This window comes from Pleurodeles waltl, chromosome 4_2 (assembly GCF_031143425.1).
Source record: "Pleurodeles waltl isolate 20211129_DDA chromosome 4_2, aPleWal1.hap1.20221129, whole genome shotgun sequence".
NCBI classification, from domain to species: domain Eukaryota; kingdom Metazoa; phylum Chordata; class Amphibia; order Caudata; family Salamandridae; genus Pleurodeles; species Pleurodeles waltl.
In genome coordinates, this window is record NC_090443.1 from 193,028,418 (window position 1) to 193,055,631 (window position 27,214).

Below are 27,214 nucleotides of genomic sequence, written 5' to 3' on the forward strand. Positions count from 1 at the left end.
TGTCCCACACATGGGACTCAATCAGTGTTACCTTCTGGATAGGCATGAGAGGGCACATAAACGTACTCCTAACACGGGCGGGATTTAGTTATCAATTTAGCTGATAGAATTCAGTAGTTTTAAAAGATGATTTTTTTACTCTGTTGATTCTGTCCTGTATTTGCTTTCATGGGCATCCATGCCCAGCAGCATCTCCCATGTAAAGCAGACTAATTCAGCAATCAACAGTTGTAGTACTTGGATGTGAATTGTAGAAAGTGTTCTTTGGGAATGAAATGTTCACATTAGTTGTGAGAGCTCTCAGGCACTTTATAAAATGTGTAAAATTGCATTTCATTTTGTTAGTGTTCTATTCCAACCACAAATGTTCTGAAATGTGTACTATTTAAATTTTTTCTGTGATATACCTTCTTGGAAAACTACAGCCATATTAATATAAAGAAAAGCATATTGAAATGGTAAAAGTGGGTAAAGAACATGAGAAGGACTGAAGTGATAAAATGGAGAAGTGGACCCAAAGTTGTAATTGGGTTATAGAGGATCAAAAACCAACAAAGATATGCAGAAATGAAATACTAATATAGTAAGGATTATCTTATACATTACTTTGGACCACAGGGCTATTTAGATCATCTTCAGTGTGCTCACCTGCTCTTTCCACCTACTTGTGACAATATGTTACCCTTTCGTATTTTTCCTTTCTGTTTCCAGCCACAATGATTTTGTTGCCATCCTGGATCTTCCAGAGGGAGAGCATCAATACAAATTTTTTGTAGATGGACAATGGGTTCATGACCCTTCAGAGGTAAATCGTTTTTCTTTGATGTATATGGTACAAATGCTACTGTGATTATTCTTCTTTAAAAATGTATTTTCAAATGTTTTAGTTAACCAATCTTGGTTTAAATGGTGTGATTTTTCTGTTCATGAGCGATTGATGCTTTCTCCAAATCACTTAGGCCAAGTTAGTTGACATAAGTGATATATATTTGAAAAGGAGAATCACACAAATATCAGAAGAAAAATATTGTGTGACATGAATATTGTGTCAAAGATTTCCTGACTACCAGAATATTTTGGAACAAAATATCGAAAGTTAAGAATATGGTTTTTACAAATATAATATCATTTTTAAGAATATCACTGTATTTATTATTGTTTAATATAGTAATAAACATGTTTTATCATTTTAATTCTTGTCAGTTACCATTATAACTATAGGTGTTAGCATTATTATAATTGTTATCCATTTAATTGAATGAATATCACATGTAATTTATGTGTAATTTTGTAATTTAATTTGTAATTTATAATATAGGGGCATGCTGTTTGATCTGTAGGGGAATAGACTAGGAAGCTATTTAAATTATAATTATTAATTTTTTTTATTGTTCATTATCTCTTTAATTGACTATGAATTGTGTAAATTGTTTTATTGTAATTTTATTTATTTGAGTTAAGCTTGTTAATTCTTTTAAGTTTTACATTTTATTAGTAATTTATATTTTAGTAGTGAGTGGCTGGGTTTCTAGGGAAACAGATTGGAACATTAATAACATTAAAATCATTTTTTCTATATTATTTTGTATTGCAGTTTAAATATTTAATTAATTTTTTTTTTAAAAAATTAGAAATATGTGTTAGCTATTTTATTTATTTAGATTCAATTTAGAAATTATAGGGTATATATTGTTTTTTTAGTTTAGTAAAATATATTTTAGTAGTAGGTTTTTAGGTATGCAGGACAATAGGGCTGGAAGTTATTGAACGTATGTAGTACTTCTTCAAATTCTTTATTCATTTAAAAGCAAACCAGCAAACCATATAAGCATATATATATATATATATATATATATATATATATATATATATATATATATATGCACATTTAAAAACCTAGACACATTACATAAGTGCCATTCAGTCAGCTTGTCAAGATTTGTCAAGAGTTTTAGAATCACGATCATGCCATTACAAAATGCTCAGCAAGTATTAAAACATTCTGCAATACTAAGGGGAATATCATGTAGGTTCCTGTGTGTCATTCGTTTTGACATGGCATCAGCTATGTTTAGAGACAAAAATTAAAAAGTACTTATGCATACAAATAATTAAAACCTTGATCCATTAAAAGATTACAAAATACTGACAGTTGCTATGTAGGAGACAATAGGGGATGTCTAGAAAACACAATGCTTGTGCTTTTTAAATACTAAAATGTAGCAATAATTACCTAAATTGACAATCTCATACTAAAATGTAGCAATAATTACCTCAACAATGATCTGGCTATTTCAGTACTTTAAGCTAACGTATTTGGAGCTTTAAATAAAATGCAAGTGCATTAAAATGCTAACATCCCCTTTATACGAAGAGTCTTTTGTCAGCCAGCTTACATAAAAATGGCCTTAATTAACCCAACAGAAAAACAGCATTAGCTATGTCTGGTGGTCTTAAATCCGACACCTACTTAAAATTAAACAAGATCATCTATTTCACATTTATACATCTCAGTCACAAGGCATACTGAGGGTATGATATTGCAAAGGGTCTAGATATTGCAGAGACAAGTCATTCAGGGGGTAATTTTGACCTCGGCGGTCTTTTTCCAAGACCGCTGAGGGACCGCCGTGCGGAAGACCGCCAGTGGTGGCGGTTTGCCGCTCGGCCTATTATGACTGTTGGCAGCTCTCCATCCTTTTACGGACGGAGAGCCACCAACAGCCATACTGGCGGGAGGCGGGGAAGTGGAGGTTGCTCCACCTCCACCGCCACCCCAACAGAACACTGCCCAGCGAATCACATCCTGTGATTCGCCGTGGTGGTGTTCTGTTGATGGTGTGGTGTCGGCGGAGCAGCCCCCATGGCTCGCGTCCCCTCCCGGAGGATCTTTGGACCAGGTAAGTCGATCGTCCATGATTGGAGGGCGGTGGGGGGGGTGTTGTGTGCGTACATGAGGGTATGCGTGTGTGTATGTAGAGGGGGTGTGTTTGTGCGTGTATGCTTGCGGGGGTGTTGTGTGTTTGGGAATGAGTGCGTGTAGGTCTGTAGGTATGTCTGTATGGCTGTGTGCATGTATGTTTGAATGTGGGTGTGCATGTCTGACTGTGTGTGTGGATGTTGGCATGTATGTCGGTGTGTGTGCGTGTATCTGTGTTGGTGGTGCCTGCGTGTGTGTCGTGTGTGTATGAATGCTGTTATGTTGGGTGTCGGGGTGGGGAGGGGGGTCCTGCCACCTTTAGGGGGTGGCAGGGGTGGTGGGGGGGTAGGGGAGGGAGTCGGGGTGGGGGTGGGAGGTGGGAGAGACCCCTATCAGTGTCAGGGAAGTATCCCTGGCCCTGATAGTGCTCACCTCCATGGAGTTCATGGCGGTTTCAAACCGCATGAAATCCATGGCGGTCAGCAGGGTCCAAATACCGCCGGCGGTATAGTGACGGCCGCCGGGCTGGAGAACCAGGTCTCCAGCCCAGCGGTCGTCTCCACCATGGCGGGTGGAACGGAGAAGCGGCGGATGACCATGGCGGTAACCGCCATGGTCATAATACAAAAAAAAGACCGCCAGCCTGTTGGCGGTCTTACCGCCGCTTCTCTGCCTTCCGCCAGGGTCATAATGACCCCCTCAGTGTTGTCAGTTTTTAGAATCCTGGTTGCTCCCTTTAGTTGAGTCAAAGATAAAATATGGCAGGTCAAAACTATCCATTTCCTCTAAAAGAGAAGGACAAAATAAAATAAACTGTTGCACTATCACTCTTTCTGGCATCACATGCCTCACAAGAGAGACACATTGATTTAGTGTGACTATCATTTCATTTGCTACAAAAGTTATTTGTAGGCAGAATTTCATACCTAAACTCTAGGAAAATAGTTTTTGCTTGTGAAGGATCTATTTGATTCAGGAAAGGTTCAAACTGTATAATATCCTTGAAAGGTAAAGACCTTGTTGGTAGCATGCCCCCTTTATTGTTATCAAACCATTCTTCATTTATATGGTTACAATACCTCCTTTTTAGACATGCCATGTTGCTCTTCCTAATATATTCAGGGGTGTCCCACTAGTCACCCATCCTCAGTCGGGATAACCAGGTTTTAATGTATTTGAAGCAGGGCATTTGCCCCTTTGTGTCTATCAATCTTACTTCACTAAGCGATTGCTTGAGGGGAAGTGGGAATTTGCTGTTCCCAACCCTCAACCAATAGGCCAGTGTAATACAAGTTTCTACATGCACTATGTTCATTAAACCAACACTTAGATGCATTTGGGTTAGTAGAGTATTCCGTGGGAGTGCTAAAACTGATCGCATGAAATTGTTCTCCACTTTGTCGAGAGCCCCTGTGTGATTCAAGCACCAGATCTCAGCTCCATATAGAGCAGCCCTAAGGCCCATTGCACAATACATTTCTAGGGTCTGAGTGACTGGCTTGCAACTCATTTTTTTTAACTTTTTTACTATAGAGGCGCCTGTATGTTGTAAAGCCAGCAGAACTTTGGTTATCTGGCCTGTCCACTTGAGGTGTTGTGATTCTAACACCAAGGTAGTCAAAGTGTTTAACTTGTTCCCAGCAGGCTGCCCCTAACTTTTTCTTACCTCTAAAGGCCTTGTGTGGGTTAAAGGACATAAATTTGTTTTTTCGATACATTGACATCCAGGCCATATTTATCACACAAGGATATACACTGACTGAGTAAATTTTAGAGGCCTGTGTAGTGTAGTCTTGTATACCACTAACATATCATCTGCAAATAGCAGATCGGGCACCAAATGGTCTGACAATTTCAGTGAGTTGGCATTACAATCAAACAATGCCCCAGACAACCCGTTTATATTTAAAATGAACAGGGCCGGGGCTAGTACGCACCTTGGCAAACTCCTCTATTTACACTAATGCGCTTAGTTAACTTGCCATTCTTTCCCATCTCACGTGGGCATAATTATTGCAGTGAAGCCTCATTTTAATTTGCAAAAGGTTGGTTGGCATCCCTTTCTCTCAACCCACGTTTTTTCCCTGTGAATGAGTCAAAGGCTGCCGATAAGTCTACGAACACAACATATATGTGTTCCTTTTTTATGACCACATATTTCCATAGTATTAATAAAAACCGTAATATTTGGTCAATTGTGCTCGCATTTGCTCTAATCCCTGCCTGTAGAGGTGAGAGAACCCGTTCTTCCTCCATCCATGTTTGGACCCTTACTAACTTCTGGGATATGTCGGTCAAGCTGGTTGGCCTACAGTTTGCTGAATCCCCCTTGTCTCCCTTCTTGTAGATTGGCACTACGTCTGCGCACTTCCAAGAGTCAGCTATTTCTGCCCCCTTGCTATCACATTAAAGATTTGATTTAAAATTAAACCCCAAATCACTGGTTCAGAGACAAAGAGATCGTCAGGATTTTGGCAAGGCCTGGTGCTTTTCCTTTTTTTTTTTTTTACACTGGCCAGGGCCTCCAGCATTCCACCCATGGTTAAACTGATCGGATATACATCCCCAACTACCCTATTTATACAGCTAATCACCAGGTCAGATCCCTCAGCAACTTCCCATATTTCACCCTGTTTAGAATAAAGGGTACCTTACCTGTGAATGGAACTTTTGGCTAACAAGTGCCAAAATTGCTTACTGTCCCTTGTTGTCACTGACTTAACCAGGTTACTCCACAACTTTACTTCCCATGTTTTTTGGGCTCCAGTTAGGAAGATTTATATTTTTTTCCTTGCCTCAACTATTATCTCTGCACCAGCATTTAATAGTGGTCATCAATATTTGTCATGCTGCTTTACATTCTTGGTCATACCATGGTGCCCCTCTTGTTAGTGTAGTAAAAATACCTACCGTATCTTGAGCATCTTGCTGCTGATCGTTGATGTTATTTAGCGTGTGTGTTGTATGGGTGTAGATCTGAGCGATAATGTTTACATTATTTTCAATTGCAGACCATTTTACCCTTCTCCTATTATTACTAGTTATAATGGATATTTCAGTTTTGCTGTATCAATTGAACACACAAAAGAACAGGTGTTCCCACCAAATCTAATACCAAAGCGTGGTCGCTATCTAGACTTTCAATGACTGCCATATCTATTAGATAGGGCCATAAGGATCTAAAAGTATGGAGTTATTCTATTCTAGAACTACTAAATGCCCTTTTGAATGTATAGCTAGCATCTTTATCCAGTACGGTGCGACCGTTGCATGCTCATAAACTATATTTCAATGTAATGGATGCAACTTGCATTGCTACCTTTATATTTTTTTACTAATCGAGTAACAATTAATTTAGGGATGGCCCTTTCCTAATCTACTCCTTCTGTTAAGTTTGCCTTTACATCAAGAGGTTTGAATGTTGTAATTAGATCTCCTGCCATAATTAGATTAGTTGAATTATTATCTTCTTCCAGGTATTCATCTGAAATGGATAGAGTAGGTGATTACTTCTCCAGTGAACAAAACCCATTATATACAGTCAATCTTTCTTTAACTGGATAAAAAGATCCATAAAAGATACGCACATATAAACAATAATACGATAAATAATCTCTTTATAAAAACAAACACAACAATTAGTAAAATTATCTATTTTATCATTATTGCACCAGCCCCTCAATCTGCACATCCTCATATCGAAATCTCTCCAGATGTACATATGTCTTCCTCCATTTAATTGCATGAGTAATAAACCAAATTACTGAAAAACAGGTTTCCACAGTACTTAGGTAACCTATAAAATTTAAATCCTCTTTAAAATGAAACACCTGTTAGTAATAAATAGAGGTTTAAAACAACATCTCCTAATATCCTGGTAAAGTTTACAAAATAAAATAATATGTTCAGTAGATTGCATAGTTTTACGTCACAAGGACAATTTGGAAGATGCTTCCGCCATTTCCCCACAGCTGGAAAAGCAACCAAATAGTGTACGGTTCTCAGATGCAGTCTAGTTAACAAAAGCCTATCTTGTACATTGGTAACCATTGACAAATATTTTGGGATGGTATTATCATACAAATCACACATATAATACATTACTGTAAATGTCATGCCTTCTCTTACCCCCTAGCAGCCTCTCTCTGATTCCTCAATACCGTCCTCAGCTCTTTATTATTATAGCTAAGTATTGTAAGTGGGTTGCCTAATTCTGAATTCAAACCAATACCTTTCAGCAAGTTGTTCAGTGTACAAACCAAGGAATTCTGTTACTATGTTCAAGAGCTAAACAATCTCTTATAATCTCCCTTAGTGAAAACTGTCCCTGCTTTGGACCATATACAATGCCAAGTTAACAAAACCCTTATATAAAAATAATCTTCAATAAAGGGGAGCATCAGTTCCTTTTGTACAATATAAGATGATGTGGAACTAGGTACCGCAAGTATTCTGCACAGAAATGTTTTCTCCATTGTGAAGCAATTGAATATTCGTTAATCCCCATAAAGCGGAGCCATAGGAAACACTACTAATTATTTTACTTTTATAAATTGTCAGCATTTCATTTACCGGTTTGTTACAGATGTTAGGTGAAAACCTAACCATTGCCTCAGAAGACCTTATAAATTTCATCCTCATAATTTTCATCTGTTGGCTCCACAAACCAAAATTAGAGAAATGTACCCCAAATAAGCGTAATTACTCACTTCTTTAAGTTTTTGACCTTGAACTCTAAAGATTTGTTTCTTAGCCTTGCCGGGCCACAAGTCATTATAAAGGTCTTATCCTGATTCAAACGCATGTCCCTACTCTCCATTAAATCTAAAAACCCATCAATCAACCACTGCAGACCATTAGCAGTCCGTGTCATCTGTATACAGCAGTGGCGGGAATAGGGCGGTTGCTAACTTTCGGTTTGTCAGCTGAAAGTTGCTGTAGGTATGCATCCATCCCATCTATATATAATGAAAAAAGAATTGGAGCTAAAACACACCCTTGACAAATGACCCTCCCTATCCTAATACCAGACGTACACTCTCCAGTGGTCCCATATAGTGCTTTTGCTTTAAGCTGGCGGTGCAGTTAAGTTAAAAAATGGGTTTTATCTACAGGGGCTCCCTACTCCATCAAAACATCCCACATTTTAGCATGATTGACAAAGTCAAATGTGCAACTTTGGTCCCCAAAACACATAAAAATATGCCCTTTTTTCACTATTGTATATTTGCTCACTAATAGATGGAGAATAATACACTGCTCTATCGTACCTAATTCTGGTTTAAACCTTATTGGGTCACAGTAGGCACCTGTTATCTATTGCTCAATTCTCCAGCCATTTTAAAAGTATTGTTCCTAAAAGTTTCACTGAGGAATCCAAGAGGGAAGTAGGTCTATAATATTTAGCATCCCCCTATTTCCCTTTTTAAAAATAGGGATTAGAATACTTTCTGTCCAAAATGATAATATAAAACCCTTTGAGATGGCCTTATATACTATTGTTAAAATGGGGCTCCACAAATCAATGTGATTTATAAGCATCTACTGTCATCCCGTCCGTATTTTCAATTGTAGACTATTTTACCCTTCTCCTATTATTATTAGTTATAATGGATATTTCAGTTTGCTGTATCAATTGACCACACAAAACAACAGGTTCTCCCACCAAATCTAATACCAAAGCATTGTGGTCGCTATCTAGACTTTCAATTACTGCCATATCTATTAGATAGGGCCATATCCCTTTTGCACATAGCTCCATAGCAGCCCCGACCTTGTCCAAAGTTACATTAGTTAAGTATGGTGGGCTGAGCACTAATAATGGTGTTTTTAAAATATCAAGAGACAAATTATCTGGATTAAAAATCCCTCCATAATATGTAGGCCGGTCATCTGGTTGGCCGTGCATAATGACTTCAGGGGCATTCATATCATGAAAGGCTAGTTTACAGTATTCCAAAACAGAGTTCTACACTGAAGGGAGGCTGCTTGCTCCAAACCTATCTATGCCTTGGCTCTTAACCTTGATTTCCTATTCTCTAGTGCACGTTTGTACTCCTGGCATCTTTCCCTTATCTTTTCTCTATTTCTGTGGTTAGCTTGAAGAATAATGTTGAGCTCCCGTCTAGCTGCAATACAATTATGATGAAACCAACCCAACATATCCCCATAATTATTCCTGGGTCTTGATTTTAAAATCTTTGAAATAGCCCTACTGAGCTTATGAAAAGCCAATAGGGTTTCTATTGGACACTGAGGCCACTCTATACATATTGATATTTCCTCCTTATTCTTTCTAATAATATTCTCTATAAAATGATCTTCATTGATGCAAGTCCACCTTATACTAATACCATTACGGCCTCCAGTTTCAATATCCCTCGCTAAACATTTCCCTTTTTTGTTTAATATCCCAGTCTCAAACCCGATTGACAATAGATGGTGATCACTAAATATAGTTGGCCTAATTTTAAGCTTATCTTCTAGGGTGGCCCGATTCTTTAACCACTTCGCTGCCAGGCCTTTTCCCCCTCCTGTGCCAGGCCTTTTTTTGCCTATTTGGGGCAGTTCGCGCTTAGGCCCGCATAACTTTTTGTCCACATAAGCTAACCAAGCCAAATTTGCGTCCTTTTTTTCCAACATCCTAGGGATTCTGGAGGTACCCAGACTTTGTGGGTTCCCCTAAAAGAGGCCAAGAAATTGGCCAAAATACAGGGAAAATTTTGTTTTTTTCAAAAAAATTGGAAAAAGTGGCTGCAGAAGAAGGCTTGTGGTTTTTCCCCTAAAAATGGCATCAACAAAGGGTTTGCGGTGCTAAACTCAGCAGCTTCCCAGCTTTCAGGAACAGGCAGACTTGAATCCGAAAACCCAATTTTTCAACACAATTTTGGCATTTTACTGGGGCATACCCCATTTGTGCAATTTTTTGTGCTTTCAGCCTCCTTCCAGTCAGTGACAGGAATGGTCATGAAACCAATGCTGGATCCCAGAAACCTAAACATTTCTGAAAAGTAGACAAAATTCTGAATTCAGCAAGGGGTCATTTGTGTAGATCCTACAAGGGTTTCCTACAGAAAATAACAGCTGAAAAAGAAAAATATTGAAATTGAGGTGAAAAAAACATCAATTTTTCTCTACTTTTTACTCTGTAACTTTTCCCTGCAATGTCAGATTATCGAAAGCAATATACCGTTACGTCTGCTGGACTCCTCTGGTTGCGGGGATATATAGGGTTTGTAGGTTCATCAAGAACCCGAGGAACCCAGAGCCAATAAATGAGCTGCACCCTGCAGTGCGTTTTCATTCTATACCGGGTATACAGTAATTCATTTGCTGAAATATAAGGAGTAAAAAATAGCTATCAAGAAAACCTTTGCATTTCCAAAAAGGGCACAAGATAAGGTGTTGAGGAGCAGTGGTTATTTGCACATCTCTGAATTCCGGGGTGACCATAGTAGCACGTGAATTACATGGAATTTCTCAAATAGATGTCTTTTTTACACACACCCCTATATTTGGAAGGAATAAATGTAGAGAAAGACAAGGGGCAATAACACTTGTTTTGCCATTCTATGTTCCCCCAAGTCTCCCGATAAAAATGATACCTCACTTGTTTGGGTAGGCCTAGCGCCCGCGACAGGATATGCCCCAAAACACAACGTGGACACATCACAGAAAACAGAGCTGTTTTTAGCAAAGTGACTACCTGTAGATTTTGGCCTCTAGCTCAGCCGCCACCTAGGGAAACCTACCAAACCTGTGCATTTCTGAAAACTAGAGACCTAGGGGAATCCAAGGAGGGGTGACTTGTGTGGCTCGGACCAGGTTCTGTTACCCAGAATCCTTTGCAAACCTCAAAATTTGGCTAAAAAAACACATGTTCCTCACATTTCTGTGGCAGAAAGTTCTGGAATCTGAGAGGAGCGACAAATTTCCTTCCACCCAGCATTCCCCCACGTCTCCCGATAAAAATGATACCTCACTTGTGTGGGTAGGCCTAGCGCCCGCGACAGGATATGCCCCAAAACACAACCTGGACACATCACAGAAAACAGAGCTGTTTTTAGCAAAGTGACTACCTGTAGATTTTGGCCTCTAGCTCAGCCGCCACCTAGGGAAACCTACCAAACCTGTGCATTTCTGAAAACTAGAGACCTAGGGGAATCTAAGGAGGGGTGACTTGTGTGGCTCGGACCAGGTTCGGTTACCCAGAATCCTTTGCAAACCTCAAAATTTGGCTAAAAAAACACATGTTCCTCACATTTCTGTGGCAGAAAGTTCTGGAATCTGAGAGGAGCCACAAATTTCCTTCCACCTAGCGTTCCCCCACGTCTCCCGATAAAAATGATACCTCACTTGTGTGGGTAGGCCTAGCGCCCGCGACAGGATATGCCCCAAAACACAACGTGGACATATCACAGAAAACAGAGCTGTTTTTAGCAAAGTGACTACCTGTAGATTTTGGCCTCTAGCTCAGCCGCCACCTAGGGAAATCTACCAAACCTGTGCATTTCTGAAAACTAGAGACCTAGGGGGATCCAAGGAGGGGTGACTTGCGGGGCTCGGACCAGGTTCTGTTACCCAGAATCCTTTGCAAACCTCAAAATTTGGCTAAAAAAACACATGTTCCTCAAATTTCTCTGGCAGAAAGTTCTGGAATCTGAGAGGAGCCACAAATTTCCTTCCACCCAGCGTTCCCCCACGTCTCCCGATAAAAATGATACCTCACTTGTGTGGGTAGGCCTAGCGCCCGCGACAGGATATGCCCCAAAACACAACGTGGACATATCACAGAAAACAGAGCTGTTTTTAGCAAAGTGACTACCTGTAGATTTTGGCCTCTAGCTCAGCCGCCACCTAGGGAAACCTACCAAACCTATGCATTTCTGAAAACTAGAGACCTAGGGGAATCCAAGGAGGGGTGACTTGTGTGGCTCGGACCAGGTTCTGTTACCCAGAATCCTTTGCAAACCTCAAAATTTGGCTAAAAAAACACATGTTCCTCACATTTCTGTGGCAGAAAGTTCTGGAATCTGAGAGGAGCCACAAATTTCCTTCCACCCAGCGTTCCCCCACGTCTCCCGATAAAAATGATACCTCACTTGTGTGGGTAGGCCTAGCGCCCGCGACAGGATATGCCCCAAAACACAACGTGGACATATCACAGAAAACAGAGCTGTTTTTAGCAAAGTGACTACCTGTAGATTTTGGCCTCTAGCTCAGCCACCACCTAGGGAAACCTACCAAACCTGTGCATTCTGAAAACTAGAGACCTAGGGGAATCCAAGGAGGGGTGACTTGCGGGGCTCGGACCAGGTTCTGTTACCCAGAATCCTTTGCAAACCTCAAAATTTGGCTAAAAAAACACATGTCCCTCACATTTCTGTGGCAGAAAGTTCTGGAATCTGAGAGGAGCTACAAATTTCCTTCCACCCAGCGTTCCCCCAAGTCTCCCGATAAAAATGATACCTCACTTGCGTGGGTAGGCCTAGCGCCGGCGACAGGAAACACCCCAAAGCGCAACGTGGACACATCCTAAATTTTGGAAAAAAACAGAGGTGTTTTTTGCGAAGTGCCTACCTGTAGATTTTGGCCTCTAGCTCAGCCGGCACCTAGGGAAACCTACCAAACCTGTGCATTTCTGAAAACTAGAGACCTAGGGGAATCCAAGGAGGGGTGACTTGCGGGGCTCGGACCAGGTTCTGTTACCCAGAATCCTTTGCAAACCTCAAAATGTGGCTAAAAAAACACATGTCCCTCACATTTCTGTGGCAGAAAGTTCTGGAATCTGAGAGAAGCTACAAATTTCCTTCCACCCAGCGTTCCCCCAAGTCTCCCGATAAAAATGATACCTCACTTGCGTGGGTAGGCCTAGCGCCGGCGACAGGAAACACCCCAAAGCGCAACGTGGACACATCCTAAATTTTGGAAAAAAACAGAGGTGTTTTTTGCGAAGTGCCTACCTGTAGATTTTGGCCTCTAGCTCAGCCGGCACCTAGGGAAAGCTACCAAACCTGTGCATTTCTGAAAACTAGAGACCTAGGGGAATCCAAGGAGGGGTGACTTGCGGGGCTCGGACCAGGTTCTGTTACCCAGAATCCTTTGCAAACCTCAAAATTTGGCTAAAAATACACATGTTACTCACATTTCTGTGGCAGAAAGTTCTGGAATCTGAGAGGAGCCACAAATTTCCTTCCACCTAGCGTTCCCCCACGTCTCCCGATAAAAATGATACCTCACTTGTGTGGGTAGGCCTAGCGCCCGCGACAGGATATGCCCCAAAACACAACGTGGACATATCACAGAAAACAGAGCTGTTTTTAGCAAAGTGACTACCTGTAGATTTTGGCCTCTAGCTCAGCCGCCACCTAGGGAAACCTACCAAACCTATGCATTTCTGAAAACTAGAGACCTAGGGGGATCCAAGGAGGGGTGACTTGCGGGGCTCGGACCAGGTTCTGTTACCCAGAATCCTTTGCAAACCTCAAAATTTGGCTAAAAAAACACATGTTCCTCAAATTTCTGTGGCAGAAAGTTCTGGAATCTGAGAGGAGCCACAAATTTCCTTCCACCCAGCGTTCCCCCACGTCTCCCGATAAAAATGATACCTCACTTGTGTGGGTAGGCCTAGCGCCCGCGACAGGATATGCCCCAAAACACAACGTGGACATATCACAGAAAACAGAGCTGTTTTTAGCAAAGTGACTACCTGTAGATTTTGGCCTCTAGCTCAGCCGCCACCTAGGGAAACCTACCAAACCTATGCATTTCTGAAAACTAGAGACCTAGTGGAATCCAAGGAGGGGTGACTTGTGTGGCTCGGACCAGGTTCTGTTACCCAGAATCCTTTGCAAACCTCAAAATTTGGCTAAAAATACACATGTTACTCACATTTCTGTGGCAGAAAGTTCTGGAATCTGAGAGGAGCTACAAATTTCCTTCCACCCAGCGTTCCCCCAAGTCTCCCGATAAAAATGATACCTCACTTGCGTGGGTAGGCCTAGCGCCGGCGACAGGAAACACCCCAAAGCGCAACGTGGACACATCCTAAATTTTGGAAAAAAACAGAGGTGTTTTTTGCGAAGTGCCTACCTGTAGATTTTGGCCTCTAGCTCAGCCGGCACCTAGGGAAACCTACCAAACCTGTGCATTTCTGAAAACTAGAGACCTAGGGGAATCCAAGGAGGGGTACTTGCGGGGCTCGGACCAGGTTCTGTTACCCAGAATCCTTTGCAAACCTCAAAATTTGGCTAAAAATACACATGTTACTCACATTTCTGTGTCAGAAAGTTCTGGAATCTGAGAGGAGCCACAAATTTCCTTCTACCCAGCGTTCCCCCAAGTCTCCCGATAAAAATGATACATCACTTGTGTGGGTAGGACTAGCGCCCACGAAAGGAAAGGGCCCAAAACACAACGTGGACACATCACATTTTTTTATAAAAAGCAGTGCCTACCTGTGGATTTTGGCCTGTAGCTCAGCCGACACCTGAGGAAACCTAGCAAACCAGTGCATTTTTGAAAACTAGAAACCCAGGGGAATCCAAGATGGGGTGACTTGCGGGGCTCAGACCAGGTTATGTTACCCAGAATCCTTTGCAAACATCAAAATTTGGCCCAAAAAACACTTTTTCCTCTCATTTCGGTGACAGAAAGTTCTGGAATCTGAGAGGAGCCACAAATTTCCTTCCACCCAGCGTTCCCCTAAGTCTCTCGATAAAAATGGTACATCACTTCTGTGGGTAGGCCTAGCGCCCACAAAAGCAAATGGCCTAAAACACAACGTGGACACAACATATTTTTTCACAGAAAACAGAGGTGTTTTTTGCAAGGTGCCTACCTGTGGTGTTTGGCCTGTAGCTCAGCCGGCCCCAGGGGGGGGGCAGAAATGGCCTAAAATAAATTTGCCCCCCCAACCCCCACCCTCCCCCGCCGGGAGCGACCCTTGCCTACGGGGTCGCTCCCCCTGCGTGACATTGGCACCAAAAAACAAATCCCCGGTGCCTAGTGGTTTCTGCCCCCTTGGGGGCAGGTTGACCTAAACTCAGCCAATCTGCCCCCAAGGGGGGCAGAAATGGCCTAAATACAATTTGTCCCCCAGGGGAGCGACTTTTGCCTGATGGGTCGCTCCCCATCTCTAAAAAAAAAAAAACAAAGAAAAAAAAGAAAAATTCCCCTGGCGCCTAGAGGTTTCTGCCCCCCCCCCCGGGGGCAGATCGGCCTAATAATAGGCCGATCTGCCCCCCGGGGGGGCAGAAATGGCCTAAAATAAATTTGCCCCCCCAACACCCACCCCCCCCCCGGGAGCGACCCTTGCCTACGGGGTCGCTCCCCCTGCGTCACATTGGCGCCAAAAAACAAATCCCCGGTGCCTAGTGGTTTCTGCCCCCTTGGGGGCAGATTGACCTAAAATTGGCCAATCTGCCCCCAGGGGGGCAGAAATGGTCTAAATACAATTTGCCCCCCCAGGGGAGCGACCCTTGCCTGATGGGTCGCTCCCCATCTCTAAAAAAAGAAACAACAACAAAAAAACACACAAAAAAAAAATTGCCCTGGCGCCTAGAGTGTTCTGCCCCCCCCCCGGGGGCAGTTCGGCCTAATAATAGGCCGATCTGTCACCCGGGGGGGCAGAAATGGCCTAAAATAAATTTGCCCCCCCAACCCCCACCCCCCCCCCCCGGGAGCGACCCTTGCCTACGGGGTCGCTCCCCCCTGCGTGACATTGGCGCCAAAAAACAAATCCCCGGTGCCTAGTGGTTTCTGCCCCCTTGGGGGCAGATTGACCTAAAATTGGCCAATCTGCCCCCAGGGGGGCAGAAATGGTCTAAATACAATTTGCCCCCCCAGGGGAGCGACCCTTGCCTGATGGGTCACTCCCCATCTCTAAAAAAAGAAACAACAAAAAAAAAAACACACAAAAAAAAATGTGCCCTGGCGCCTAGAGTGTTCTGCCCCCCCCCCCCCCCCGGGGGCAGTTCAGCCTAATAATAGGCCGATCTGTCCCCCGGGGGGGGCAGAAATGGCCTAAAATAAATTTGCCCCCCCAACCCCCACCCCCCCCCCCCGGGAGCGACCCTTGCCTACGGGGTCGCTCCCCCTGCGTGACATTGGCGCCAAAAAACAAATCCCCGGTGCCTAGTGGTTTCTGCCCCCTTGGGGGCAGATTGACCTAAAATTGGCCAATCTGCCCCCAGGGGGGCAGAAATGGTCTAAATACAATTTGCCCCCCCAGGGGAGCGACCCTTGCCTGATGGGTCACTCCCCATCTCTAAAAAAAGAAACAACAAAAAAAAAACACACAAAAAAAAAATTGCCCTGGCGCCTAGAGTGTTCTGCCCCCCCCCCCGGGGGCAGTTCGGCCTAATAATAGGCCGATCTGTCCCCCGGGGGGGCAGAAATGGCCTAAAATAAATTTGCCCCCCCAACCCCAACCCCCCCCCCGGGAGCGACCCTTGCCTACGGGGTCGCTCCCCCTGCGTGACATTGGTGCCAAAAAACAAATCCCCGGTGCCTAGTGGTTTCTGCCCCCTTGGGGGCAGATTGACCTAAAATTGGCCAATCTGCCCCCAGGGGGGCAGAAATGGTCTAAATACAATTTGCCCCCCCAGGGGAGCGACCCTTGCCTGATGGGTCGCTCCCCATCTCTAAAAAAAAGAAACAACAAAAAAAAAACACACAAAAAAAAAATTGCCCTGGCGCCTAGAGTGTTCTGCCCCCCCCCCCGGGGGCAGTTCGGCCTAATAATAGGCCGATCTGTCCCCCGGGGGGGCAGAAATGGCCTAAAATAAATTTGCCCCCCAACCCCCCCGGGAGCGACCCTCACCTACGGGGTCGCTCCCCCTGCGTGACATTGGCGCCAAAAAACAAATCCCCGGTGCCTAGTGGTTTCTGCCCCCTTGGGGGCAGATTGACCTAAAATCGGCCAATCTGCCCCCAGGGGGGCAGAAATGGTCTAAATACAATTTGCCCCCCAGGGGAGCGACCCTTGCCTGATGGGTCGCTCCCCATCTCTAAAAAAAAGAAAGAACAAAAAAAAAAAACACAAAAAAAAAAATTGCCCTGGCGCCTAGAGGTTTCTTCCCCCCCTGGGGGCAGATCGGCCAAATAATAGGCCGATCTGCCCCCAGGGGGGGCAGAAATGGCCTAAAATAAATTGCCCTCCCCCCCAGGGAGCGACCCTTGCCTAAGGGGTCGCTCCCTTTGCGTGAAATTCACGCAAAGAAAAAACTCCCTGGTGTCTAGTGGTTTCTACCCCCCTTGGGGGCAGATTGGCCTCATCAAAATAGGCCAATCTGCCCCCAAGGGAGGCAGAAATGGCCAAAATATAATTTTCCCCCAAGGGGAGCGACCCTTGCCTAAGGGGTCGCTCCCCACAAAAAAAAAAAAAATGAAACAAAAAAAAAAAATGGTCCCTGGTGCCTAGAGGTTTCTGCCCCCCCTGGGGGCAGATCGGCCTAGTAAGGCCGATCTGCCCCCAGGGGGGGCAGAAAAGGCCTTTTCAAAAAAATGCCCCCCCTGGGAGCGACCCTTGCCCAAGGGGTCGCTCCCTTTGGTCAATTTCAATGAAAAAAAAAAAAATCCCTGGTGTCTAGTGGGGTTTCAAAAGCCGGATTGCAAGCAATCCGGCTTTTGAAACCCTCGGAGGGACTTCAAAGGGAAGGAAATACTTTTCCTTCCCTTTGAAGCCCCTCCGGGCCTCCCAAGTGATTGAAAAAGAAATGCTTTTGCATTTCTTTTTCAATCGCGCTGGAAGCAGAGCTTCCAGCGCGACTAGGGAGGCCCCTGTGACAAATCAGCGCGCGCTCGCGCGCTGACGTCACAGGGGGGGGTGGGGGGGGGTCGGGGGTGGAAGGGGAAGGGATTCCCCGGTCAGCCCTGACCTGGGGGGGTGGGGGGGCGTCCCTCGGGAGGAGCGCTAGCGCTTCTCCCGAGGGAAGCAATCAGGACGTAATGGTTACGTCCATGGCGCCACACGGGCGCTGCCATGGACGTAACCATTACGTCCGTGGCGGGGAAGGGGTTAAAAACTAGAATGTGGTCAATAACTGAGGAATGACCCTCCCCTTGAAAAGTTGGTATCTGGGGACTATCGGGGCCTCTCTCCTGTTCCAGCAGCTTCAGATCCAATCTAGTTATCATTTCAAGGCCGTCCCATAACTATCACGTGTGAAATGAGTCAGGCCGTTTCCCTCTTCATCTAGATACCCATAAGCCCTATCCGTCATCATTTTGCAGGTACCAATATTAAAATCTCCTTCCCAAATCAATATATATGGGGCTGTAATTTTACCTAAAAACCTATTCAATTCTTCTTCAAGCATAGACACCACCAAATGTTTTGAATTGTCAAACCCATTATTATAATAGTTTATGAACACAATTCCCGTCCCACCCCTAGCTTCAAAATAGAAAAGCTGAAAGAATGGTGAATTAGTAGATGCTTTAATCAATTTATAGGACGTTAGGGTAGATATCAATACAGCTCACCACCCCTTGGCTCTCCCACTAAGTGAAGGTGAGACATAACCTTCAATCTAAAAGGATTCCTTAGCCCATATCTCTTGTAAACATTTAATATGTGCATTATTCAATACTATAAGCCAGTCCTTAATCGCTAGTTTACCTCTTATCCCTGCTATATTTCAAAACATAAATGTAGTGACTCACCTAGGAAGGCCAAGGGTTCCTTAAATGCCAGGCCATCTAAACCATGTTTTATTAATTATCAGATCTTCTGGAGTCGACATCTCCTTACTTCTACAGACTGGTGGACAGTCTAGCTCATTAGTGCCACTAAGGGGGACAAAACGATTCATACTTAACATATGCTCCTCAGGTTCTTGCCTAGGCCCTGCTTTGAATTTCCCATTAACATAATGTACATTGGGGGAATTCATAGGTCTATAGAGAAAACCCAAGGGTACCGCAACAATGTCCCCTCTTCTATCTAACTTGTTCTGCTGCCTTTTGTGGTAATCTATAAGGAGATTTTTAACAAACAAGCGGTGTTGAAAATTCACCACTATACAATCCCCATCTAGAGGGGCTCAAACAATGAACCTGTCTCACAAATAACATGATTTAATACAACAAAGATGTGGTACCAGGAACCCTGGGACAGCCACCCTGTCCTGCTCTACCTCAAGACGTACAGCAGCCCTGTCCTCCTTTGAGACTTTGGGACAAACGTTTTGCCCTGCTTTAGCCTTGCTAAGATGGCACCCCTGTCTAGCATTAAAACCCTTAGGACAGCAACCCTGACCTAACATAGTGTCCCAGGGATGGTTACCCTGCCCCACTTTAAAACTTTTTCCACATCTTAAAAATAAGGAACCACAGGGTCCACTGTTTCACCTTACTTCAGGTAAAAGTAACCAAACAGGGTGGTTCACCTCCCCACAGGGAAGGGACCACATAGGGGATGATAAAGGGAGTAAACACTCTACTGCAGAGCTACTCTCCACTTATCACCACTTAGACAATAAAGTCTCAACTGGCCAAGGTTAGCCTTATTGTCCTTCATTTGGGGGGATGTGAAGGAAAGTAGCCTCCTTCTAGCTTGGTTACCCCTACTTTTGGCCTGTTTGTCAGTGTGTTTGATTGTGCCCCTTATAAGTCCCTCGTATATGGTACCTAGGTAACTGGGCATTGGGGGTCCAGGTGACCTCTATGGGCTGCAGCATATATTTTGCCACCAATAGGGAACCCATGCAAAGGCTGCTGCAGGACTGCCATTGCAGCCTGTGTGAAAAGGTGCAAGCACCCTTTCACTGCCATTTACACTGCACCAGGTCACTTATGAGTCACCCCTATTGCAGGCCCTCCAGCCCTGAGGGCAGGGTGCAAAGTACCTGTGTGTGAGCGCACCCCTGCTATAGCAGAGGTGCCCCCATGACCTCAAGGACCATTTTCCAGGACTTTGTGAGTGGGGGAACACTATCTTGCATGTGTGCTGGACATAGGTCACTACCTATGTCCAGCTACATAATGGTAACTCCGAACATAGCCATATTTGGTATCAAACATGCTTGACTCATACCCCAAGGATTTTGCAAGCATTGGTTGTATGGTTCCATGCACTCTGGGGGCTCCTTAGATGACCCCCTGTTTTGCCATTTCAGCCTTCTGAGGTTTTTCAGGCAGCCCCAGCTGCTACCACCTCACAGACAGGTTTCTGTCCTCCTGTTGCTTGAAAAGCTCAAGCCCAGGAAGGCAGAACAAAGGATTCCCTTTGGCAGAGGGGTGTTACACCGTCTCCCTTTGGAAACAGGTGTTATAGGCTTGGGAGGAGTAGCCTCCCGAGTGGTGATGCTCAGAGCTCCTCCAGAGGGTTCCTGGGTTTTGCCATCTTGGATTTAAGGTTGGCAGGGAACGCTGAGGACATCTGAGTGGTCAGTGCCAGCAGATGACGTCAGAGCCCTCCCCTGATAGGGGCTTACCTAGTTAGGTGACCGATCCCCATTCAGAGCTATTTAGGGTCTCTCCTTTGGGTGGTTCCTCTGATTCGGATTGCAAGACTCCAGCAGGAATCTTCTGCATCCTCCACTTTGACTTCTCACTGAAGAAACTGCGGGGGTCATTCTGACGCCAGGGTCGCGAATGACGGAAGCACCGCCAACAGGCTGGCGGTGCTTCCATTGCCATTCCGACCGCGGCGGTAAAGCCGCTGTCGGATAACCGGGGCTGGCGGTTTCCCGCCGTTTTTGCCCCCCCTGGGAGAATCCGCCATGGCAGCGCTGCAAGCAGCGCTGCCATGGAGATTCTGACCCCCTTACCGCCAGCCTGTTTCTGGCGGTTGTAACCGCCAGGAAGAGGCTGGCGGTAACGGGTGTCTTGGGGCCCCTGGGGGCCCCTGCACTGCCCATGCCACTGGCATGGGCAGTGCAGGGGCCCCCTAACAGGGCCCCATGAACCTTTTCACTGTCTGCTTAGCAGACAGTGAAAAGCGCGACGGGTGCAACTGCACCCGTCGCACCGCCGCAACACCGCCGGCTCCATTTGGAGCCGGCTCCTGTGTTGCGGCCCTCATTCCCGCTGGGCAGGCGGGCGCTAACTTGCTTAGCGCCCGCCGGCCCAGCAGGAATGTCAGAATAGGGGAAGCGGTATTTTGGCCGCATGGCGGCCAAATGGCGCTTCCCGCCTGGCGGGCGGCAACCGCCGCCCGCCAGAGTCAGAATGACCGCTTGCATCTGGACCCACAGGAACTACAGACTGCAACAAAAAAGCAACATTGTATCTGCCTTCTACAACATTGTATCTTCAGCACCTGCCAGCAACTGCAACTGTTTCCCAGTCGTGAATCCTCTGAGGACAGCCCATCTTCAGTCTGCACCAGAAGAGCGAAGGAATCTCCCTTGAGGTGAAGGAGTCACTCCCCTGCTTCTGCAGGCACCAACTGTAACAACGACCAGCTGCATGGATCCCCTCTCCTACTGAGCTGCGTGGATCCTGCATCACGGGTGGTGGACTGAAGTAGTCCAGATGGTCCTCATGTCCAACTGCCTATTTTGGTGGAGGTAAGAGCTTGCCTCCCCGCGCAAGACAGTACCCCCGTGCACCGCATATTTTGCAGCTGCCAGGGCTTGTTGACATCCTTCCACAAAGTTCTTCCCCTAGCACTCTATCCTGCGACGCACAGCTTCCTGAGTGGTTCTCCGTCGGCGTGGGAGCCTTTGTAATAGTGCTGCGTGGGCCTCTTTTTGCACATTCCTTGTCCCCGTCCTGTGGGACTCCTGTGCACGCTACCTGGTCTTCTCTGGGCTCCCTTAGTTGTTGAGAGCCCCCTATGACTCCCCCTCCTGGTTACAGTCCACCTGTTCCTTCTTGGTCCCGAGCAGTGCTATTTTACGTAACCGCAAGCTTTGCATATGCCAAGGCTTGTTGGCGGAATTCGGCGACACAAACCAGACTGCAACCCACTATCCGGCATGGGACATCGTTTGCACCAACCAGGAACTCAACTTGGTCTTCTTGGGTGCGGTACTGACTGTTCTTCTTCACTGGTGGTTCTTTTTTGCACCTTTATCCAGGTTAGCAGGGGCTCCTATTCTCCCTGGACTCTTCTGTGCTTCTTGGACTTCTTCCACAGGTATTCAAGTCCTCAGGTCCAGGAAACAACTGTTTGTGTCTTGCAGTCTCTTCTGGTTCTTGCATAATTCTTCTTCTTGTTTCTCTGTGTGTTCGGGGAAAGTTACTGTGATTTACTCCTGCTTTCCTGGGCACTGGGGTCGGTTCTAGTACTTACCTTTGGGTTTTTATAGTACTCCCAGCTCCCCTCTACACACTGCCCTTGCCTAGGTGGGAAACCAACATTCGCATTCCACTTTCTTAGTATATGGTTTATGTTCCCCCAGGCCCATTTCTAACTATTGTGATTTTCACTAATTGTACTGTTTTCTAACTGTTTTTACACCTGTTTCTGCATACTAGTGCATATAATTTGTGTATTACTTACCTCCTAAGAGAGTATAGTCTTTATGGTTTTTTTTTGGCAATTGTGTCACCAAAATAAAGTACCTTCATTTTTGTAACACTGAGTGTTTTCTTTCATGTGCGTGAGTACTGTGTGACTACAGGGTATTGCATGAGCTTTGCATGTCTCCTAGATAAGCCTTGGCTGCTCATCCACAGCTACCTCTTGCGAGCCTGGCTTCTAGACACTGACTACACTACACTAATAAGGGATAACTGGACCTAGTATAAGGTGTAAGTACCATAGGTACCCACTACAAACCAGGCCAGCGTCCTAGATGTGGTCTGTAGCATTTCCTTGAATTTACTCTTCCTAAGTCATCTACAAAGTCCTTCCAAACACTAATGCTCAGTAATATAATCAGAGACTGTAGAAGCACTGGTTATGCAACCAAACTAGTTCATAGTAAAAAAAAAAAGGTTTGTTTTGGTAAAAGTACATCCTGATATGCCCACAGGCACTCACAACAATAGTGCATCCTTATACAGACAACTGCATGTGCACCTCAACCAATGAGGAAACCACAAAGTTGTTCCAAAAGTCTTGACTATAGGCAGTAACTTACGCAGCAGTACATTCCATCACTTTTTTAACGAGAAACAATAGCAGTACAAACAACAATTTGCAATGCAATGGGCCTCACGTTTGCTCCAGTTAGGGCTGTTAGCATTGTAAACGCCTAACTAGACTTTTCTTGCCACATAAACTGAAAATGAAAAGATAAACAGTTTCACATAAGCAAGCCAATGGCTGCGAAGCAAACACACAAAAGGAAACAGAAGTTAGCTTGCAGTGAAACGTTGCGGCAAAAGTGCACTTATCCATGTTACCGGGAAAAGTGCAATTATCCATGTTACCGGCAAAAAGTGCAATTATCCATGTAACCGGCAAAAGTGCAGTTATCTATGTAACAGGATCAATGTCATGCAAAGCGCTTGACTACTGCCCAGCGAGATCGCACTACCTATGAAACAAAGAGAAAAAGTAGTCCAGAAACCATACGAAAACATGGAGCATCGTATGTTTTCAGTAGTTGGCTGGTGCGCTTGAGGAGGGCTAAACACCGGAAAAGGCATGACGTATACACGCCTTTCACTAAGTAGAAGGGGTAAAAAAAAAGTCTGTGATAAAGAAAGAAAAGTGACTGTGTGGGAGAAGCTGATCTGGATATCTTAGAAGATCAATGCCACACCTTATTCCAAAAGGAAACAGTCCAGGTACATCCCAAATCCAATTCCCATTGAGATTCAATTTTAGATTTAGGACGCGTCAAAACAGGAGACTGAAAAACTTTATAGATGTTTGATGCCTTAGGATATGAGATAAGAAAGGAGGACAAAGTAAAGAGTAATTCCGAAGAAGAAGAAGGAGAAGGCAAGGAAAAAAGTACATCAAGAATAATATTAATAGGAAGAAGATATTTGGGCATAAATGAATTGGGACAATGAAATAGAAGTTGGAATTGTGAAAAAGAAAGTGGAGTATTATTGGAGAATAAATCTTTGACCCAAACTATATTTCTTTGTCGCCAAGATTTCCAAAGTAAGGGTTTTTTATTAATAGTGATAAGACAATTATGCCAAATAGGGGAATTCAGAAAAGAGGAATGAGAAACAGATGGAGGTAAATAGTGAGCAGATAGGAGATAAGTGAAATATTATAGGAAAAGGATACCACCTCACTAGGGAAAAAAGGCAAAAGAAAAGAACACTCAATATCCAACCATAATGGAGTAAACCTAGATTCTGACAGGGAGACCCACCTAGAAGCTTGACGCAAACAAAAGGATTTGTGAAACAATCTAAAATCAGGAATATTGACTCCTCCCTCCTGTTTAGAATGGAGAAGATGACTAAGAGAAATTTGAGATTTCTTATTGTTCCAGAGGAATTTAGACTATCTGGAGTCCAATTGTGTAAAAAAGGTACCAGGTAAAGGAAGCGGAATCATGGATAGAATATATAAAATGTTAGGAGAAATCATCATTTTAATGGAGTCAAGACGACCCCACCACGATAAAAATAAGGGATTCCAAGCCAGAATCGATCTATCAACTTTCTCTAAAGCCTCTGAAATATTTACTTCAATGGACTTTTTAATGGATGAAGTGAACCAAATGTCTAAATATTTGATCTTGGAAGAATTCCAGTGAAAACCAGTGATATCAAACAATGCTTTAAAACAAAATTTTGTTAAAGTGAGGATTTCAGTTTTATCCGAATTTATCTTATAACCTGAAATCAAGGAAAAATCCTCAATTTCCTAAAGTAGAGACGGAATCGAGAGCTCAGGGTTTGAGATATAGAAAAGTATATCATCTGTATACGCCGTTAATTTTTAAATGTTTTTCGCCATACTGGAAACCTTCAATTTTAATGTTATTTCTAATACTGGATAGAAAGGGCTCAAGAGCTAGAATAAATAGGAGTGGAGAGAGCGGACACCCTTGACGTACACCTCGGCGTAATACAAAATATCTAGACAATTTCCCATTTACCAATATCGATGCCATTGGAAATTGATAAAGCAAAGAGATAAATGAAATGAAATGAGGCCCTAAACCATGCCAAGCTAAAGCTTTTAATAGAAAAGACCAGTCTAACCGGTCGAACGCTTTCTCAGCATCTATGGAAATTTCCGCTAAAGAATACGACAGAGCGGGAGCTTTGCTGAGTACATTGAAGAATGTTGTAGAATTGTCAGAAGCAAGTCTACCTTTGACAAAACCCGTTTGTTCCTTACTTATCAGCGCAGGTAAAAGGTTATCAAGATGTAGGGCTAATAATTTAGCAAAGATTTTATAATCTGTATTGAGAAGAGAGATTGGTCTAAAAATTTTACAGAAAGTATGATCCTTACCGTCCTTTGGAATTAGGCAAATCGAAGCTTCCTGAAATGTGCCCCCTGTAGAGCCAGAACCCATCAAGAACTAGAAAAGCTGAAAAAGTTTGGGAAGTAACATGTCAGAAAAAAGTAAAAATTATTCCACTGTAAATCCATCTGGACCAGGAGTTTAACCTTTTTTAGAGATTGAAGGGCTCTAAAAATTTCTAACGAGGTAATATCTGCTTCAAGTGAAGTAGCATCAATCAGTGTCTTATTAGGGTCTGCAATATTATTTAAATAATCATCAATCTGTAAGGAGGTCGGGACAGACTCAGGAGTATAAAGTGTCTGATAATAATTAACAAATTCAGCTAAAATATCTTCATCCTTAAAAATGGACTCACCAGTATCTGAAACTATAGACTTCACATTATGGCGTTGCTTTCGAACTTTTAAATAATAAGCCAGAAGCTTCCCTGCTCTGTTTCTACCTCCATAATAACGGGCACTACTACGTAGAAGAAAAGAGGAAGCATCATCCGTTGAGATTTTGTTAAATTGCAGTTTTGCCTGAATAAGTTCTTGTATATTAAAATTGGATGAGGAAGAATAATACTGATGTTCTAAGCGTTTAATTTTGAGAAGCAGTGCTTGATGCTGGGCATTGAAAGTTTTCTTTTTATTAGAAACAAAATGTATTATATGACCATGAGCCGCAGCCTTAAACGAATCCCATAATAATTGTGGAGAAACGTGAGAATCTTCATTAAATCTGAAAAATTTGTCCGCAAAGGCAACAAAGGAAGTGGAAAATTTAGAATCAAGTAATAAAGAATTATTAAAACGCCACCTATTGGACTTGGGATGCACCAGGAGCAAGTCAAAATCTGTAATGACTGGGGCATGATAAGATATTACCACAGGTTCAATGGAGGAGTTAATAAGGTTTTGGGATAATGATTTAGAAACAAAAATATGGTCAAGTCTAGATAAGGAGCCATGTGGTTGAGAATAAAACGAAAAATCCCTATTATCAGGATTACAAGTTCTCCATGAGTCAATTAAATTGCATTGTGAGAAAAATGCCTTAAATTGTTTATGCATTTTATGGGGAGACAATTTAATTAAAGATTGCCTATCTATAAAGGGATCAAGAATTTGATTGCAATCCCTTCCAATAAGAAGAAAATCATCATTATAATGCAAACATTGTTTAGAAATATTGGGCCAGAAAAGATAATCTGAATTATTTGGACCATAAATATTGCCAATAGTCATTGTAATCCCATTAATACTAAGCCTCACAAAGAGCCACCTGCCATCAGAATCAGAATATTGCGAAATAACATTAGCTGATAATTTTTTATGGCAATGCACAATTACACCATTTTTCTTTGTAGACGAAGGTGAAGTAAAAACCGTGCCCACCCAGCCTTTTTTGAGTTTCAGAGCTTCAGAATCCGTCAAATGGGTCTCCTGTAGAAGAACCAAGTCTGGATTATATTTAGATAAGTGGGATAAAATTCTCTGCCTTTTGATTGGATTAATAAAATCTTTGGCATTCCAAGAAACAAACCTGAATTTACGTTACATAACCACATATACACACGAAAGGCCTTGTACCATAAATAACTGAAAATACACTTAAGGGAAAAGAAAACAGAAAAAAACAAAAGCAGAGAAGAGTAAAGGGAAAACAGCAGGAAAAATGATGGAAAATAGTCAAGAAAAAAAGGAGAGATAGTACATGTCAAATAAAGACGACTGCAAAAACATACCTGAGATGAATGAACAATAGGGGAGGAGTGGTGACAGCACAGACTGAAGACGGCGCACCAAGGGAACGGAACGGATCATCGGACAACAGTTACGAGCAAAAATAATGATTATAGAACACCAGAAACCTGTGAAAAGAAAACAATACATTAACAAAAAAGGGTTTGTAGTCACAGCAATATAATATACTGTATAAACTTCATATGAAGGACCATCAATTA

General features: G+C 43.6%; 1 protein-coding gene across 2 annotated transcripts in view; it reads left to right on the forward strand.

Annotated features, from left to right (window-relative positions):
- Positions 1-27,214, forward strand: part of LOC138292458 (5'-AMP-activated protein kinase subunit beta-2-like) — a 1,223,251-nt gene that overhangs the window by 570,149 nt on the left and 625,888 nt on the right. For both annotated transcript variants that reach the window (XM_069231076.1, XM_069231075.1), the window contains one exon: positions 712-805. In XM_069231076.1, the coding sequence (XP_069087177.1) occupies positions 712-805 (94 nt within the window). The remainder of the gene's footprint in view (positions 1-711; positions 806-27,214) is intronic.